This window comes from Rhinoraja longicauda, chromosome 2 (genome assembly GCF_053455715.1).
Source record: "Rhinoraja longicauda isolate Sanriku21f chromosome 2, sRhiLon1.1, whole genome shotgun sequence".
Taxonomy (NCBI): Eukaryota; Metazoa; Chordata; class Chondrichthyes; order Rajiformes; family Arhynchobatidae; genus Rhinoraja; species Rhinoraja longicauda.
This window is the reverse complement of record NC_135954.1, coordinates 59013190-59031597: the sequence shown is the minus strand read 5'-3', so window position 1 is coordinate 59031597 and position 18408 is coordinate 59013190. Positions and strand designations below refer to the sequence as shown.

General features: G+C 42.2%; 1 protein-coding gene across 7 annotated transcripts in view; it reads right to left on the bottom strand.

Annotated features, from left to right (window-relative positions):
- Positions 1-18408, bottom strand: part of LOC144604801 (cadherin-20-like) — a 177047-nt gene that overhangs the window by 35152 nt on the left and 123487 nt on the right. For all 7 annotated transcript variants that reach the window (XM_078419518.1, XM_078419498.1, XM_078419468.1 and 4 more), the window contains 4 exons: positions 14932-15119; positions 9660-9913; positions 1722-1858; positions 685-806 (listed from right to left, as the gene is read on the bottom strand). In XM_078419518.1, coding sequence (XP_078275644.1) covers positions 685-806; positions 1722-1858; positions 9660-9913; positions 14932-15119 — 701 coding nt within the window. The remainder of the gene's footprint in view (positions 1-684; positions 807-1721; positions 1859-9659; positions 9914-14931; positions 15120-18408) is intronic.

Genomic DNA, 18408 nt, shown 5'->3' with positions numbered 1-18408 from the left:
CACAATGGTCCATAGTTGGCTGTGGAAGAAGTGATAACGAACAGTGAAACTGGCAAATCAACTAGGGTGGGAGAAGGATGGAGAGAGACGGAATGCAAGGGTTACTTGGAATTAGAGAAATCAATATTGCTACTGCTAGGTTGTAAGCTGCCCAAGCAAAATATGAGGTGCTGCTCCTCCAATTTGCGTGTGGCCTCACTCTGACAGTGAAGGAGGCCCAGGGCAGGAAGATCAGAAAGGGAATGGGAAGGGAGTTAAAATGTTTGGCAATCGGGAGATCATGTAGGCCAAATTGAACTGAGCATACGTGTTTGGCATAATGATCACCCAGTTTGGTCTCGCTATATATAGGAGTCCACACCGAGAGCAACAGATACAGTAGATGAGGTTGGAGGAGATGCAAGTGAACCTTTGCCTCACCTGAAGGGACTGTCGGGGTCCCTGGATGGGGTCGAAGGAGGAGGTTTAGGGGCAGGTGTCGCTCCATCATTTTGTGTCTATCATACAGTTCTCTGCTCATGGACAGAATGTCTGAGTGAATGGGTATTTTCCATTTATGGGAGTAAAGGCTTTATGTAGCAGAACTGAAACAATTTCCAGGCATTTAACAAAATATTAGGTTGTTTTTTGAAGAAATATTGCAGTTGGTTTTATAATCTTGACTGCATAATAGGAATTGCTTACCTGACCAGGCTTAGCGTTTTCACAGATGTAGGCTTCATGATCCCTCACGAACTCCGGTGGATTGTCATTGATGTCGAGGACTTTAATTGTGACTGAAACACTCCCAATTTGCGTGGGATTCTCTGAAATGAACCAAACTTTTAGAAATGGGAATCCAAGCAGATGATTCTGTTAATTTTACAAAATCGAAACAGCATAGTCATACAGTACAGAAACAGAAACTTCTGTCCAACTTGTCAGTGCCAACCAAGATGCCCCATCTAACCCGTCTCAATTACCAGGGCCTAGCCCATAGCCCTTTAAACCTTTCCTATCCATGTACTTGTTCAAGCATCTTAAATATTGTTATTCTACCTGCCTCAACTCCTTCCTCTGGCATCTCGAAAAGGTTGCCCCTCAGGTTCCTATTAAATCTTTCCTTTCTCATCTAAAAACCCAAATCTAGCTATTTATATGCACCTGGAATAAAAACTAGTACTGGCAACAGTGATTATGGAACTACCAGATTAGTACAAAAACTTTGGAAGGGTCTGAAGAAGGGTGTCAACCAAGCCTGAAGAAGGGCCTTGACCCAAAATGTCACCTGTTCCATTTCTCCAGAGATGCTGCCTGACCCGCTGAGTTACTCCAGCATTTTGTGTCTATCTTCGGTGTAAATCAGCCTCTCAGTTCTTTCCTATTACAAAAACCTACATAGTTTATTCACATATTTAGGGAAGGGAAATCAGCTATCCTATCCTAGTTTACCGAAACCTGACTCCAGATTCAAAGCAATGTGGTTGACCCTAAATTGCCCTCTGAAACAGGACAGCAACTCAGTTCAATGTGGATGGGTAATAACTTGCCAGCATTGTCCACAGCCGACAAAGAAATTAAACATACAACTCAAAAGCTCCTTGAAAACCTCTCCCATGCATTTTTTGTCTCATCTGTCTCTGTTGGTTTGCTTGCCATCAGGCAAATCTAACACGACTGAACAAAACATCAGCAATGAAAAGAGCATATGATTTTGTATCAAACATAGAACAGATACTTACTCATTTCCATAGCTAGGATTGTGATGTTGTGCCATGAAAGATGTTCTCGATCCAATGACTTTGCGGTCATTAGAGCTCCTGAGGCGATGTCAATATAAAAGGATCTGGTGGGATCGGTGGATCGCTCAATTGAAAACCTGGCAATGAGAAGTGAGAAAAGGATGAAAATACTTTTTTTATAATACGCTTAATTTCTCAGCACCTGCAGAATGCAGTCAGAAGTCATTTAGGAACAAGCCATGTTTTCCAGGTAATTGCTTCTCGTTCCAAACCTCCTTGTGCAAGTATTGTTTCCTGACTTTTTGAATTCTGTGGGTTTTTCATCTTGATAAAGATAGGAAAAGGACAAGATTCATGTCCTTACAAATACCATCCTGTTTTTCATTATTTTCTATAAAATGCACCTTGTGATTATGATAAGCACTCATTGTTCAACTTCAGGTATGAAAAGTTTTAAATTTGTCATTCTTGTTTCCTTGTTTGCAAATCCTACAGTTTTATCCCACCCTCCTCCTGTAATCTCCACCAGTCTAGAATTCACTGACATCTTTGTACTCCTTGCATCCTGCGCTATTATGCATGCTCATTCTCTCAAATCCGTATTCCAAGATGTGAGGAATTTTTGACATCCTTGCTAACTTTTCATTTAAGGAAGGCTTCTTCATTAAGCTGGTAATTGACAGGGAAGCACTTGGCTGGACCTCACAGAAGGGAATGGAGTGGGGAGAGAGGAGCAAAGACCTTGAATTTCCTGGTGTGGTTTGGAGGGGTAACATCTTCACAAGGATCATAGGATTATAGATGAATACAGAAGGAGACCATGTGGCCTTTCCTGTTTTTGGCAGTCCTTTGAAATAGCTATTGAAATAACCCATTTGCACATAGAGCAATCCAACATGCACCATAGTTAGATTATCTCCAACATGCACCATAGTTAGTCGCTAAAGCTAAGACAATTGTCCATTTGCACTGTGAATGGCACTACTGAATCCACCATCACTCTCCCTTCAGGTATTGAACCATAGCTTGCTGCAAGTTTATATCATTCCACTCGTCACCTGAGAGCTTAGACACATAAGAAACTATTTTCCATCGTGTTGCCGGAACATTCTCTGCACGGCACATGCTTGTGCCCGATTCTCTTGTTAACTGCTTGCTGTACAGTATGTATAAGGATGATTGAAACCAATAAGATTAAGCAAGTGTGGAGGGGTGGGGTGGAGGGTTCAATGTCCATGGGTAGCTGCAGGCTTCCCTGGGCATCTCTTAGTGCCCTAGATATGGAGCACAAGAAATGAGGGCAAGGCCTGTACCCATCCCACCAGTATAGCTCAGTGAAACATTGGGCCTGTCTCTGTTGAACTGACACCCTTATTCAATGCTAAGTGTTGGCTCTAAAAATCCAATTGCAATGCCTAAGGGGACTGAAACTGAAGATCTCAATATGTATTAAATGTAACTCCCAGTGGCAAAAGTCATTCAAAAAATAAATTGACTCCATAGAGTGTTATGAGCCAATCAAGTCCATCTAGTGTTTATCTCCAAGACTTCTGGCGAGTCTAATCTCATTCCCCTGCTGGCTCCTGATACTATTTATTATTCCTCTTTCTCAAACAGCTATCGAATTCCCTGTTTAAATAATTTATGTTTGCTGCATCAATAGTGCTTTTTGGCAGAGATTTTATGTTTAACCACAGTCTGTGTTAAATAAGAAACTTTTGAACCGCCCTTTTGATTCTAATATATTGCAAGCAGTTGAACCGCAGTCAGGCAGCAGGATTATGCATTTGGTTTACGCAAAACACCACGTAAAATTATACTGAGATCCACCTCAGTCACACTATGTGACCCAGTCCCTGCCTCAGCTCAGCTGCTGATGAAACCCTCTGCTGTGCTTCAGTAACCACCGGACCTGACTATCCCAGCGCACTCTCGACAATCTCCCTTACTCCACGCTCGTAAATTAGAGGCTAACCAGGTGTTTTTAAAGTGGAGATTGATAGATTCTTGATTAGTAAGGCCGTCAAATGGTATGGGGAGAAGGCAGGAGAATTGGGTTGAGAGAGAAAATAGATCAGCCATGATCGAACTGCAGAGTAGACTCAATCGGCCGAATGGCCTAATTCTGCTCCTATCTCTTATGCTCTTACTGTATATCTGTCATCCATTCCTTAACTTGCACTGTTGCATTTACTGCACACATTCTCTTCTTCTTTTAATAAGGCACACCTTCTGTGGCTTGCTGGTGAATCAGGTCTTAGCAGGGTGTGCTTTAGGTGTTCGCAACCAAACATGATGTTTGCCTGTGGTTCACTGCCTACATTTGACAGGCAGAGACCATGGTGATACTGGTCCTGTCCAGTGTCAGTTAGCCTGCAGAAATTCACTGTCTTTAGTGACAATAAGCTACTTTCATAGATGTTCTCTGATGATTCCCATCCTCTCAGCATTGTCTTTACTGGGCAGGAAATCCCCAGTGATCTACTCAGGGTTAGGATCAGCACAGATCACGGTGACTGATATAAATGGCCTGGATCTAGGCAGGGAAGGTATGGTTGCTATATTTGCTTATGGCAGAAAGAAATGTATTAAACTAAGTTGCAAAAACGATGTCGGGAGGAAAGAAAGGCCATACATGGACCAAGAGATTGGGCAGAAATATGACAAATTGAACATAATGCTGCAAATATTAAATTGACCATTTTGATAGGAAATATAAAAGAAGGACTAAAGACTTGACAACTGTAGAGCTCTGTGATGCAAATGATTCTGAGGATCCTTGTGTAAGGTAGAAAAAGGTGGAGCAGGTAATTAGGAGGGGATTGAATGCGAACGTAAGGAGTTAACTCCAGTTACGAGTGCATTGGTGAGCCCTTATCTAGAGCACTGTGTACAGGATAGGTCTCCTTATGTCAGGAAGGATGTTGATGAGTCTGAAGGAGGATCTCAACCTGAAATGTCAACTAACCATGTTCTCCACAGATGTTGGCTGACCTGTAGAATTGCTCCAGCGCTTTGTGTCCTTTAATGCACTGGAAGGAGTTGAGAAAATGTTTAACAGACTAATAAATAAAATAGGCAGATTGTCTTTCGAGGAAGGGATGAACGGATTTGGCTTGTATCTGCAGTTAAGGAGAGTGAGAGGGATTTTATTGAAACATATACTGAAAGGGTCTTGATGGGATGGATGTGGAAAATAGCGATGAGGCAATATTTTTTTCCTTCAGAGTGGTATGTCATTGGGACTCTCGCAGTGGAAGCAGACCCACTGAACATATAAATGTATGAATTAGGAGAGGAGCAGGCCATTCAGCCCATCAAGCTCATTCCTCAGAGAGCAGCAGAAACAGTCTTGGAATATTTTAAAGTCAAAGACAGGTATACAGACAGGCAAATTGTGAAAATTAACCATGGGTAAGTGGGAAAACAAACTTGATTTAAGGGTCAGATCACCTATCATGTGGTTAAACAGCCATCGTAAGAGGCTGAATGGCCGCCACCTAATTCAAGATGCAAAGTGCTGGAGTAACTCAGTAGCTCAGGCAGCATCTGTGGATGGGCAATGTTTTGGGTCATGGAGTCATAGAGTGATACCGCGTGGAAACAGACCCTTTGGCCCAACATGTCCCAGCTGCACTAGTCCCACCTACTTGTGTTTGGTCCATATCCCTCCAAACCTGTCCAATCAATGTACCCGTCTAACTGTTTCTTAAACATTGGGATAGTCCCACACTCAACAACCTCCTCTGGCAGCTTGTTCCATTCACCCACTACCCTTTGTGTGAAAAAATTACCCCTCAGATTCCTATTAATTATTTTCTCCTTCGACTTAAACCTTTGTCCTCTGGTTTTCTATTCACCTAATCTGGGCAAGAGATTCTGTGCACCTACCCGATCTATTCCTCTCATGATTTTATACACCTCTATACGATCACCCCTCATCCTCCTGCTCTCCAAGGATTAGAGTCCCAGCCTACTCAACCTCTCCTTATAGCTCAGACCCTCTAGTCCTGGCAGCATCCTTATAAGTCTTCTCCGTATCCTTTCCAGCTTGACAACATCTTTCCTTTTCACATGCTGCCCAGAACTGAACACAATACTTTAAATGCGGTCTAACCAACGTCTTATACTACAACATGACCTCCCAACCTCTATAGCCAGTACTTTGACTGATGAAGGCCAATGTGCCAGAGGTTTTTTTGACCACCTTATCTACCTGCGACTCGACCTTCAAGGAACCATGCAACTGCACCGAGATCCCTCTGCATTACAATGCTCCCCAGAGCTCTACCAGTCACCGTGTTGGTCCTTCCTATGTTAGACTTACCCAAAATGCATCACTTCACAAGTCTGTATTAAATTCCATCAACCATTCCTCAGCCCACCTGGCCAATCGATCCAGATCCTGCTGCAATTTTTCACAACCATCTTCACTATCTGCAAAACCACTAACATTTGTATCATCAGCAAACTTGATAATCTTACCATGTCTGTTCTCATCCAAATCATTGATGTAAATGACAAACAGTAATAGGCCCAGCACCGAACCCTGAGGCACACTACTAGTCACAGGCCTCGAGTCCGTGAAGCAACCTTCCACCATCTGCTTCCTTCCATGAAGCCAATTTTCTATCTATTCAGCTATCTCTCCTTGGATCCCATGCGATCTAACCTTCCAGAGCAGCCTACCATGCAGAACGTTGTCGAATGCCTTACTGAAATCCATGTATGCAACATCTACATCTCTGCCCTCATTAATCATTTTGGTTACATCTTCCAAAAAATCAGATTTGTGAGACATGACCTCCCACGTACAAAACCATGCTGACTATCCCTAATCAGCCCTTGACCATCCAAATGGCTGTTCAACCTATCCCTCAGAATACTCTCGAGTAACTTTCCACCTACAGATGTTAAGCTCACTGGCCTATAGTTCCCAGCATTTTCCCTGCAGCCCTTATTGAACAGAGGCACAACATTTGCCACCCTCCAATCCTCTGGCACCTCTCCTGTATTTAGGGACGACTCGTAAATTTCAACCAGGGCTCCCGCAATTTCCTCTCCAGTTTCCCCCAATGTCCTTGGATACATCTGATTTGGGGCAGCTAAACCATCCCAGTGCAAGATTTTACCTTCATTGTTTCTGTTTGGTGCCACTTCCTACATTTTATCCAGTGTGGCAAGAATGATTTGTCCGAAGTGTGGCGCTTTCACCTCTCACTCAAAAGGTGTGAACTCAGGTCATGCTCCAGACACTTCAGCACAAACATCTAGGCTGGCTGTGCCAAAGGAGACTGAGGGAGTGTTACGTTGTCAGAGGTGCTGTATTTTGTTTGCTCTTTCAAATGGTTGTAAAAGATCCCATTGTCCTATTTTAAAGATGTTATCTGTTATGCATTGATTAATTCCTTTCTGTCATGGGCCTCCTCCAGTGCCATAGTGAGGCCCACCGGACATTGGAGGAACAGCACCTCATATTTCGCCTGGGCAGTTTGCGGCCCAGCGGTATGAACATCGACTTCTCCAACTTTAGATAGTTCCTCTGTCCCTCTCTTCCCCTCCCCCTTCCCAGATCTCCCTCTATCTTCCTGTCTCCACCTATATCCTTCCTTTGTCTCGCCCCCCTGACATCAGTCTGAAGAAGGGTCTCGACCCGAAACGTCACCCATTCCTTCTCTCCCGAGATGCTGCCTGACCTGCTGAGTTACTCCAGCATTTTGTGAATAAATACCTTCGATTTGTACCAGCATCTGCGGTTATTTTCTTATACCAATTATGTGGTCCATATCATTAAAAACAATTTTTTCCTTTCTTTCCACTTTTAAAAAAAAATTACAAAATGTCCCAAATGCTTCATGGAAACGTTATATTAAAAAATTGCTAAGGGAATTTTGGGAATTGCTAAGGAAAAGTTTGGCAAAGGAAGAAGGGCTTTAGGAGTGTCCTAACAGAAAGGTAAGATCCAAACCCTACAAATGGCAACTAAACTTCCAACTACGAACTGACTTGGTTGAATTAAGGACATTGGGCTTTTGTTTTGTTTTGCATATATTGATTTTTTTATATCTTGAACTTTTTTTGTTTGTTTACTGTGTTATCCATTGAGAACTGTGTTTACAAACCTCTTGTTCTGCTGCAAGTAAGAATTTCAATGTTCAGTTTCAGTACATGTGAGAATTAAACACTGTTGATCTCTCTCTTGATCAGGAGTAGAAAGATATGGAGGTTGTGGACAAAAACGGTCCTAGCAAATGAAAGCATATTGACCAGTGGTGGAGCGATCAAAATCAGGAATGATTACAATGCGGGAATTAGAGGAAAGTGTGTTCTTGCAGAGCTGTGGGGCTGGAGGAGATGGTGAAACAAAACCAACATTAGATATATTGAGAAAATAAGAGATGATTCATAAAATTGGTGTGGTGACAATAAAATGCCCGCATTATAATCATTTCCGATTTTGATCGCTCTACCACTGGTCAATATGCTTTCATTTGCTAAACTAAAGTAAAGGATCTTGCATGCTGGAAAATAAAAACTGCAAGTTCTGGAAGTTTTTAGTGAGCAGCATTCGTGGAGTGAAGAAGTTAACAAATAACAATATTTGTCTAAGGCCATCGATCAGAAACTCTGTTTCACTCTCCTGTTGAAGCTTTCTTTATTCTTGATGCTCCTAATTTTGATGGGTGCAGGGACAGAAAGTACTTGTACTGGTTTTACTAAAAGGAGACTTGACCAGACCAAACGTAACCTTTCAATATCCCAAAGCAATTTGTTTTGTTTCCACTTAGGATTTAGGTCCCATCATTGTACACGTTGTGTATATAGGGGGTGGGCCATTTAGGACTGAGATGAGGAAAAACTTCTTCACCCAGAGAGTTGTGAATCTGTGGAATTCTCTGCCACAGAAGGCAGTGGAAGCCAATTCACTGGATGTTTTCAAGAGAGAGTTACATTTAGCTCTTAGGGCTAAAGGAATCAAGGGATATGGGGAAAAAGCAGGTAACGGGGTACTGATTTTAGATGATCAGCCATGATCATATTGAATGGCGGTGCTGGCTCGAAGGGCTGAATGGCCTCCTCCTGCTATTTTTTTATGTTTCTATATCAAATCACTTATTTCTATATCAAAGAATTATTTCTTATGTTCTATATTATTTCTTATGTTTCTATATCAAAATATAATCTTACCAATGTCTTGAAGCGTTTGCCTATTACATATTACATGTCAGATTAACTATGTAAAGAGTGATGAATATTTCCTGGATTTACTTGTGTTAAATTGATTTATAGAAACACTGCAAAGTGAGAGATAATATAAACAATGAGACTGACACAGCAGATGGCCAAATCTGGAACAGGTTATCAAGAGCAGAGTTAAGCAATTGCCAATGTACTTCCATATGAGACACTGCGGTAATAGCCCGAGGGAGTGATTTCAGTGCAGTACTGAGAGAGGTGTTGGAATAGCTCATTATTAACATCGTGTGTGTTGTGCAACATGGGAGTAAATAAGGAGCGGAAAGAAACCGCAGCAAAAAAATATACATGCACCATAAATTATAAAGGACCTGGAGAGAGGCCAACATTGTGGCAGAGGGAACTGGGATCGCATTATGCTTAATCTGAGTCCGACAGTCAGTACCAAATATTCTTGCTGAGAATCTCTGTGCATTGATCAAACTATTTTTAAACAATTTGACCAGTCAGATAAAATGGGAAATGTACTAGTTCATAAATTGCAATTAAGGGCTACGTAAACCATAGTGTCCTGCAGCTGAGACACTGGATTTGTAGGAGGATATGTTTTGTCATATAATTGGTCAAAGCTCAGTAGGTCGGTTATTGCACGAAATCCATTAGTCGGGATTCCGGCCATTGTTGGCCATGATGAGATCACATCTTAGGACTTGGGATAAAGTTACCAATGTTATTTCATACCTGACTGAGTTGTTGGCTGCATCTGGGTCCTTTGCTGAGACTACTTGGATAGTGGTCCCGACAGTGACATCTTCGTACACCTCCACCGTGTAGTTGGGAGAATCAAACTGCGGAGGCTCGTCCACATCTTCGACCGTCAGATGCACCCTGGCTGTATCTCGGAATGGACCGAAGTTCAGAAAGCGAAGGTCCAGGTGGGTGTTGGTGCCCTCCACAGTCAACATGTAGCTGCTCTTGGTTTCAAAATCTAATGGCTGTAATCACGAGGGAAACAATCACATTAGGAATCTATTTACTGGACTGCTCTCATTGCACAATATGGAAAGCAGCCATTCAGCCCATCTTGACCGCGCCAACTCCTCAAATACCTGTAATTGTTTTTCCATTTCAACTCTGGAAAGTTATCATTAAATATACTTCCACGAGGCTTTCAGGTAATCTATATACTAAAACTCTCGTTTGCTCGCTTGTTCCTGAACTACAGCCAAAACGGTACACGATAGTGTGATAATTTTAGGCCTATCTTACTTACCGTCATCCCGTGGTCCTATGGATGAAATGTCATTGAAATCGGTGTCATATATTTAAAGTTAAAGGGAGGGGAGGGAGGGAGGGAGGAGGAGAGGGGGAGGTGGGGGGGGGGGGGGGGGGGTGGGGGTGGGGGTGGAGGAGGGGAGTGAGGGGGTGGAGGGGGGGAGAGGGAGATGGGGGTAGGGGATGGAGGAGGGGGAGGGAGGGGGGAGGGGAGAGGGGAGGGGGGTGGGGAAGGAGGGAGTGGGTGGTGCACCAATGCAGGAGAGGCAACCCTAGGGGGAGAGAGGGGGAGGGGGGAGAGTGAGAGGGGGGTTGAGGGGGGGAGAGGGAGAGGGGGGGTAGGGGCGAGGGGGAGGGAAGGGGAGAGGGGGAGGGAGGGGGAAGGGGGCGATGGGGGAGGGAGGGGGGCAAGGGGAGGGGGGGACGGAGAGGCTGGAGGGAGGAGGGGGAGTGGGGGTGAGTGGGGGAGGAGAGGGTGCTGCACCAATGCAGGAGTGGTTTGGGCCCAACGGGTCCACTTGGTCTAGTACATTCTATATCACAAAATCCCATTTGCCAAAAAGCTTTCCTCATTTATCCTCTGGTTACTTCCCTTATTATCTTGGGTCTGTGTCCTCCATGACTGACCCTTCTGCCACTGATAACAGTTTCTTCTAATTTGCTCCGGCAAACCCCATTATGGATTTGAAATATAATTGAAATACCAAGTTCTGTCTACAAAATTATAAGAGACGTAGATAGAAAAAAACTTTTTCCCATTGTAAAGTATATAAAGCTAGAGGACACGGGTTTAGGGTAAGGGGTAAAAACTTTGGAGGGGATCTGAGGGAATCGTTTTTCACCAAGAGGGAGGATGCAATCTGGAATAAATTGCACACGTTTGTTGTGGAGATGGATGCGTTCACAACGTTTACGAAGTATCTGAAGTGGCAAGGCACAGATAGCAATGAACCAGATGATGGTAAATGGGATTAATGTGGGCAGGTATGTAATGGACAGCATGGATATGGTGAACCATTGAATCTGTTTCAGCACTGTGTCGTGCACTGTTTAAAGTGTAATGCACTCTGCAAGATCAATCTATATCGAATTATCTCGAATCTCTCCCAACTTTCCCGACACTAATGTGAACAATCAGCTTCTTAACCTTTTCACATAAGAGTCATAGAGTCATAGAGTGATACAGTGAGCAAACAGAACCTTCGACCTAATTTGCCCCCACCGACCTACATGTCCCAACTACACTTGTCCCATCTGCCCGCGTTTGGTCCATATCTCTCCAAACCTGTCCGATCCATGTACCTGTCTAACTGTTTCTTAAATGTTGGGATAGTCCCTGCCTTAACTACCTCCTCTGGCAGCTTGTTCCATACACCCACCACCCTGTGTGTGAAAAGATTCCCCCTCAGATTCCTAATAAATCTTTTCCCCTTCACCTTAAACATATGTCCTCTGGTCCTCGATTCACTTACTCTGGGCATGAGAATCTGTGCATCTACCCGATCTATTCCTCTCATGATTTTATATACTCAATAGATAATACAATCTTATCATCCCTTATTTTTCTGGTACCATTCTAATAAATCTCTTATGCACCCTCTCTCATAGCTTGACCCCCTTGTTAAAGTACACACCAAACTACTAAGGTCTGCTTCAGAAATGAACCATGAATGCCTATTTTTGTACTGCTAGTGGAGTTTAGTTTAGTTTCTTGTCATATGTACCAAAGCACAGTGAAAAGCTTTTGTGTGCTAATCAGTCAGCAGAAAGACAATACATGATTACAATCCAGCCTTCCACAGTGCACAGATACATGATAAAGGGAATAATGTGAATAACCTTTAGTGCGAGATAAAGTCCAGTAAAGTCTGATTAAAGAAAGTCTGAGCTTCTGTAAAGGCTCGCTCGAGCAGTTAGTGAACTAGGCATCCTTTCTATCTTCAATACTCTTCTAGATTCTGGATGGGGATCATACAGTGCCCTCCATAATGTTTGGGACAAAGACCCATCATTTATTTATTTGCCTCTGTACTCCACAATTTGAGATTTGTAATAGAAAAAAAATCACATGTGGTTAAAGTGCACATTGTCAGATTTTAAAAAAAGGCCACTTTTATACATTTTGGTTTCACTATGTCGAAATTACAGCAGTGTTTATACATAGTCCCCCCATTTCCGGGCACCGTAATGTTTGGGACACAGCAATGTCATGTAAATGAAAGTAGTCATGTTTAGTATTTTGTTGCATATCCTTTGCATGCAATGATTGCTTGAAGTCTGCGATTCATGGATGTCACCAATTGCTGGGTGTCTTCTCTTGTGATGCTCTGCCAGGCCTGTATTGCAGCCATCTTTAGCTTATGCTTGTTTTGGGGGCTAGTGCCCTTCAGTTTTCTCTTCAGCATACAAAAGGCATGCTCAATTGGGTTCAGATCGGATGATTGACTTGGCCACTCAAGAATTGACCATGTTTTAGCTTTGAAAAACTCCTTTGTTGCTTTAGCAGTATGTTTGGGATAATTGTCTTGCTGTAGAATGAACCGCCGGCCAATGAGTTTTGAGGCATTTGTTTGAACTTGAGCAGATAGGATGTGTCTATACACTTCAGAATTCATTATGCTACTACCATCAGCAGTTGTATCATCAATGAAGATAAGTGAGCCAGTACCTTCAGCAGCCATACATGCCCAAGCCCTAACACCCCCACCACCATGCTTCACAGATGAGGTGGTATGCTTTGGATCTTGGGCAGTTCCTTCTCTCCCCCATACTTTGCTCTTGCAATCACTCTGATATAAGTTAATCTTCATCTCACCTGTCCACAAGACCTTTTTCCAGAACTGTGGTTGCTCTTTTAAGTACTTCTTGGCAAACTGTAACCTGGCCATCCTAATTTTGCGGCTAACCAGTGGTTTGCATCTTGCAGTGTAGCCTCTGTATTTCTGTTCATGAAGTCTTCTGCGGACAGTGGTCATTGACAAATCCACACTTGACTCCTGAAGAGTGTTTCTGATCTGTTGGACAGATGTTTGGGGATTTTTCTTTATTATAGAGAGAATTCTTCTGTCATCAGCTGTGGAGGTCTTCCTTGGCCTTCCAGTCCCTTTGTGATTAGTAAGCTCACCAGTGCTCTCTCTCTTCTTAATGATGTTCCAAACAGTTGATTTTGGTGAGCCTAAGGTTTGGCTGATGTCTCTAACAGTTTTATTCTTGTTTCTCAGTCTCATAATGGTTTCTTTGACTTTCATTGGCACAACCTTTGTCCTCATGTTGATAAACAGCAATAAACGTTTCCAAAGGTGATGGAAAGACTGGAGGAAAGACTAGGTGCTGAGAGCTCACTTATACTTGCATTAAGGAGGCATTTAAACACACCTGAGCAATTACAAACATCTGTGAAGCCATGTGTCCCAAACATTATGGTGCCCTGAAATGGGGGGACGATGTCTAAACACAGCTGTAATTTCTACATGGTGAAACCAAAATGTATAAAAATACCCTTTAATAAAATCTGACAATGTGCATTTTAACTACATGTGATTTTTTCTATTACAAATCTTAAATTGTGGAGTACAGAGGCAAATAAATAAATGATGGGTCTTTGTCCCAAACATTATGGAGGGCACTGTAAATGCGATTGGTGACAATATCCCTTTTCTTGCTCTTTGTAATTCAGTGGTTAATGATTTTAGTGAAACTCCCCTGTCATGATATTTAACACATCCACACAACTGAGTACGTTTTTTCTCACTCCATGAACAGAAGTGGTTGCAAGGTATTAGTTACGCTCAATGGGATTTGGGAATACGAGTTAGAAAACATAATGAACAGGATTTTGTGTTCAATCATGTAAGCTTGCTGAAGGCTGTAACATTTAACATCGAGATATACTCCTGAGTTGCAGCCTTGCTGTAGCTGACGGAGGGGTGTCTTAAAATCCAAAGAAACAATGTGGTTCCAAAGTAAGAGGGGAAACAGGTAACTGGGTTATTCTCGATTTATTCACAAAATGCTGGAGTAACTCAGCAGGTCAGGCAGCATCTCGGGAGAGAAGGAATGGGTGACGTTTCGGGTCGAGACCCTTCTTCAGACTCCCAGAATTTTGGGATTCCCTCTCCAACACTTGCTGTCTGCCTCTCGCCCATTAATCCTTAAAATACACCTCTTTGAATGAGGCCATCTGCCTTTGGGCACACGATGGAGCAGCAGTAGAGTTGCTGCCTTACAGGGCCATAAACCTGGGTTCGATCCTGACTACGGCTACTGTCTGTACGGAGTTTGTACTCCCCGTGACTGCATGGGTTTTCTCTGGGAGCTACGGTTGCCTTCCACACTCTAAAGACGTATAGGTTTGTAGGTTACTTGGCTTTGGTAAAAAAAAATTGAAAGTTGTCCGTAGTGTGTAGGATAGTGCTAGTGTACGAGAATTGCTGGTTGGCGCGGACTCGGTGGGCTGAAGGGCCTGTTTCCGTGCTATATCTCTAAACTAAACTTTCCTGATATAGCTCTAATTCTTTCAAATATTATTCTTACAAAGCACTTTCAAGTGTTTTGCTGGATTGCTGTTGCCATAACAATGCGATTTGTTGTTGTTTGGTTGGTTGCTGATAGCAAGATAAGATGAAAAGCCAGTGGGAAGAAGTTTGCAGATATGAAAGGCAGGGGGACAACATATGGAGCCCCAGACTCCACCATACCTCTGCGCCGCACTGATCTTCGACTTTGCAAAAGTCCTCACCTCCTTTATGGTGATGATCCCAGCTTGGTTACTTTCATCTGTGATGATCTCAAAAACATTCATCCCGTCACTATCGATGAAGTTGTAACTCAGTTCTGCATTTTGCCCCTCGTCTGCGTCCTTTGCGAGAATTCTTCCCACCGCTGAACCAACCACTGCTGACTCCATCACACTCATCTGATACAGCTCTGTGCCAGGGCAAAAAGATACGCATAGGTGCATGCATGCAAACCATTACTATCAAAGATTTGTTCTTAAAACAAACAACTGCTAGCATTTATCACCCTGTCAAGGGTCCAGAGCTTCACTTTAATGTTTGATGCACAATTCTGTGCCTACCATTTGGACATCTTTTTCTTTTCGGGGTGCTCATTAAACTAATGGGTCATTGAAAATTGGTACTAAGCGATGAAAGCTGATTAAGGGGAAAGAAGAGTTGGACAGTGAGACTCAGAGACAGTAACAGGTCTCCCCCCAGTGGCACTGGAAGAAATCTACTGCTGCCATTTTCACCCATGCAAAAATTAGCAACAAATGTAAAACTTCAAATTTGATCTTTTGTATTATATATTTTTAACCATTTCAGCTCTGAGGGGGATTACTACAGTTACACACCTTTCTGAAGATCTTTTGCTGCATTAAAGACAGTTTCTCAGGCTTAAACTTGCTGGAAAATGCCGATAATTCAATAGCAAACTCTTGCTGTTTATAAACCACTCGAGATACCGAGTTCAGGATTCCCATGTGAATACAACTAGCTGACCACTGTTTCCTAGTGATTCTCTGGTGGTGCTCTGACATTGGACTCCTGATGCCTTAATGCTGCATTTCCCTGCATATAGATGGAGCGATCGGCTTGCTAAACTTACATCAGGTTGGATCAGGCACTGGAACAACTTTAATTTGAGCTTGGGGGAACAGGTGTGAGGGAACAAAGTTACCAAAATGTTATTTACATCTTTTAAAATTAATTGAATTTGTTGAAAAGTTTTTAATTGGTTTAAGATAACTTTTTAGAAATTATTTTTAAAATTCTTTCATAGGATTTTAGTGTTGTTTTTATGATTTTAAATAAAAATCAAAAGTATGCAAAGTCTTTGAGCGATTCTCAGGTTCATCGAATTATACAATACGTAAACAGGTCCTTTGGCACAACTTGGCCATCCATGCCTGTCTAACGTTAATCCCACTTACTTGCATTTGGCCCATATCCCACTAAACCATTGCTAACCGTGTACATGCCCAAATGTCTTTTAAATCTACAGCTCTACTTCCCTCTCCCATCTTCCTCTGACAGCTCAATCCATGTACCCACCACCCTCTGTTTGAGAAACCTTGCTCTTCAGTTTCCCTTCAAATGTTTCCCCTGTCGCCTATAAAAATATTCCCTCTAGTTTTATACTCTTCTATCCTGTCCAGGAAAAAGACTGCGAGTATCAACCCTATCTACATCCCTCATTATTTTATAAACCTCTATAAGGTCATCCCTCAGACTCCTTGCTTAAAGGAAAATAGTCCCAGCCTATTCGATCTCTCCTTACAGTTCAAGTCCGTCAGTCCAGGCAACATTGCTGTGAATCTTTTTTGCACCCTCTCCAAGTTAGTCCCATCCTTCCAAAATGTGGCGACCAGAACTCCACGCAACATTGCAAGTATGCCCAATCCAATGATTTATACAATTGTAACATGATGGCCCAACTCTTATTCTCAATATCTTGAAGGCAAAAATCCATATGCCTCTGCACTATCCTGTCCACCTTTGTTAGCACTTTTAGGGAATTATTGTACTCATTGTACTCATGTATTCCAAGGTCTTCCTACTTAATACCATTCACCGGCTCCTGCCATTCACAATATATGTCCTGGCCTGGTTTAACTTCCCAAAATACATCACTTCACTTCGTCTGATTTAAATTCCATTAGCCATTTCCTCGCCCACTTTCCCAGTAGATCTGGAACCTGTTGTAGCCTTAGATAACCTTCTCCACTTCCCACTATACCACTAATTTTAGCATCATCTGTAAATTTACTAATCATGACACCGACATTCTCATCCAAATCATTAATAAATATTTCAAACAATGGACGCAGTTCCGATCCCTGCGGCACGTCACTGTTTATAGGTCTCCAATGTGAAAACCAATCCTCCACTACCACCTCCTGCCTCCAATCACCAAGCCAATTTTGTGTCCAATTTGCTAACTCACCCTGAATCCCATGTACCCATCTAAATGTTACCATTGTCTAAAATTGATATCACCAGTCAAATCTGTCAGCCTTTTATTTGTTAAATGAATATGTTAACCTTTTATAAATGAATGTGTTAAACTTGCAATCATATTAGAAATACATGTGTCAAGTCTGTTGACTAAATTGTTAAAATAATTTTGAGACCTTGGTCACCTGCCCCTCCCTGCAAAATGTTAGCTGATTAAGTATATCTGTTTTATATTATCAAAAGCAGGGGAAAAAATTAATTACACTCAATAAGGAACACTGCAAAGGTAATAATCTCGGGGTTGCTACTTGAGCCAAGTTCAAAGGGTAAATTTAATGCATGGGCCAACGATATGGGAAAAATGGGATTCAATTCATGCAACAAAACATTAATGTTGGGGAAAGTAAAAGCCGTTCTACTGGCTTTTCCCTCATTGCTGACTTCACTTCAATTGAGATACTGTAGGTCCAAAGTCTTGGCAAATTGAATAGCTAGGGCAGCTAATAAGATTTAAAACTAAATAACATTTTTTGTTGCACAGTTATTTACAAAGGTAAAGAGAAACGACAAGGCAATAGTGCAGAGTAGCAAAACTGATGATTTGATAACCAGAGACTGTCAGGAGGAGAGAGACCCAGTCTAAGTATAATAGTATACTACACTTCGAGACAGAGCAGAATAAATCAGCAAATGGACAAAACTGAAGGCTCTTAAACTGAAAATACACATAGAATATGTGATGAGATGGATGGACTAATGGTGCCAATAGAAATAAATGGGAATGATCTAATAGCTATTACAGAGACAAGATTGCAAAATGACAAAAGCTTGGAAAGACACAAGGTTACATAACTTTTGGAAGAGATGGGCAGAGAGATAATGAAAGTTATGATATCAATTTAAGTCTGTCTTTCATTTAAATTACTTTTCCGTAGTTTAAGTGTAAGTTTGAGGCGAGGAGGTTGGTGGTTCACAAGGTGCCACATGAGGAGGACATCTCCAATCATTTACCATCCAAGCAAATTTGGGGTTCGGTTTCAATCAGGCAAGGTAGCTTGAGAATGGATAAAGGATGGATAAAGATGGTCGTCGAAGGGTCTCTGCTCAGAAAGTCAAGTTTGGGTGGAGCGACGAAGCATCAAAGGGCAGAAAACATTGGTGGGATTTGTAACCGAACGACGGTGATACCGTAGGGCATGGTATGTTAAAATTTTAAAAGTGCATCTAGTAAGGGTAATTCAGTAAAACTGGAGGGCTTT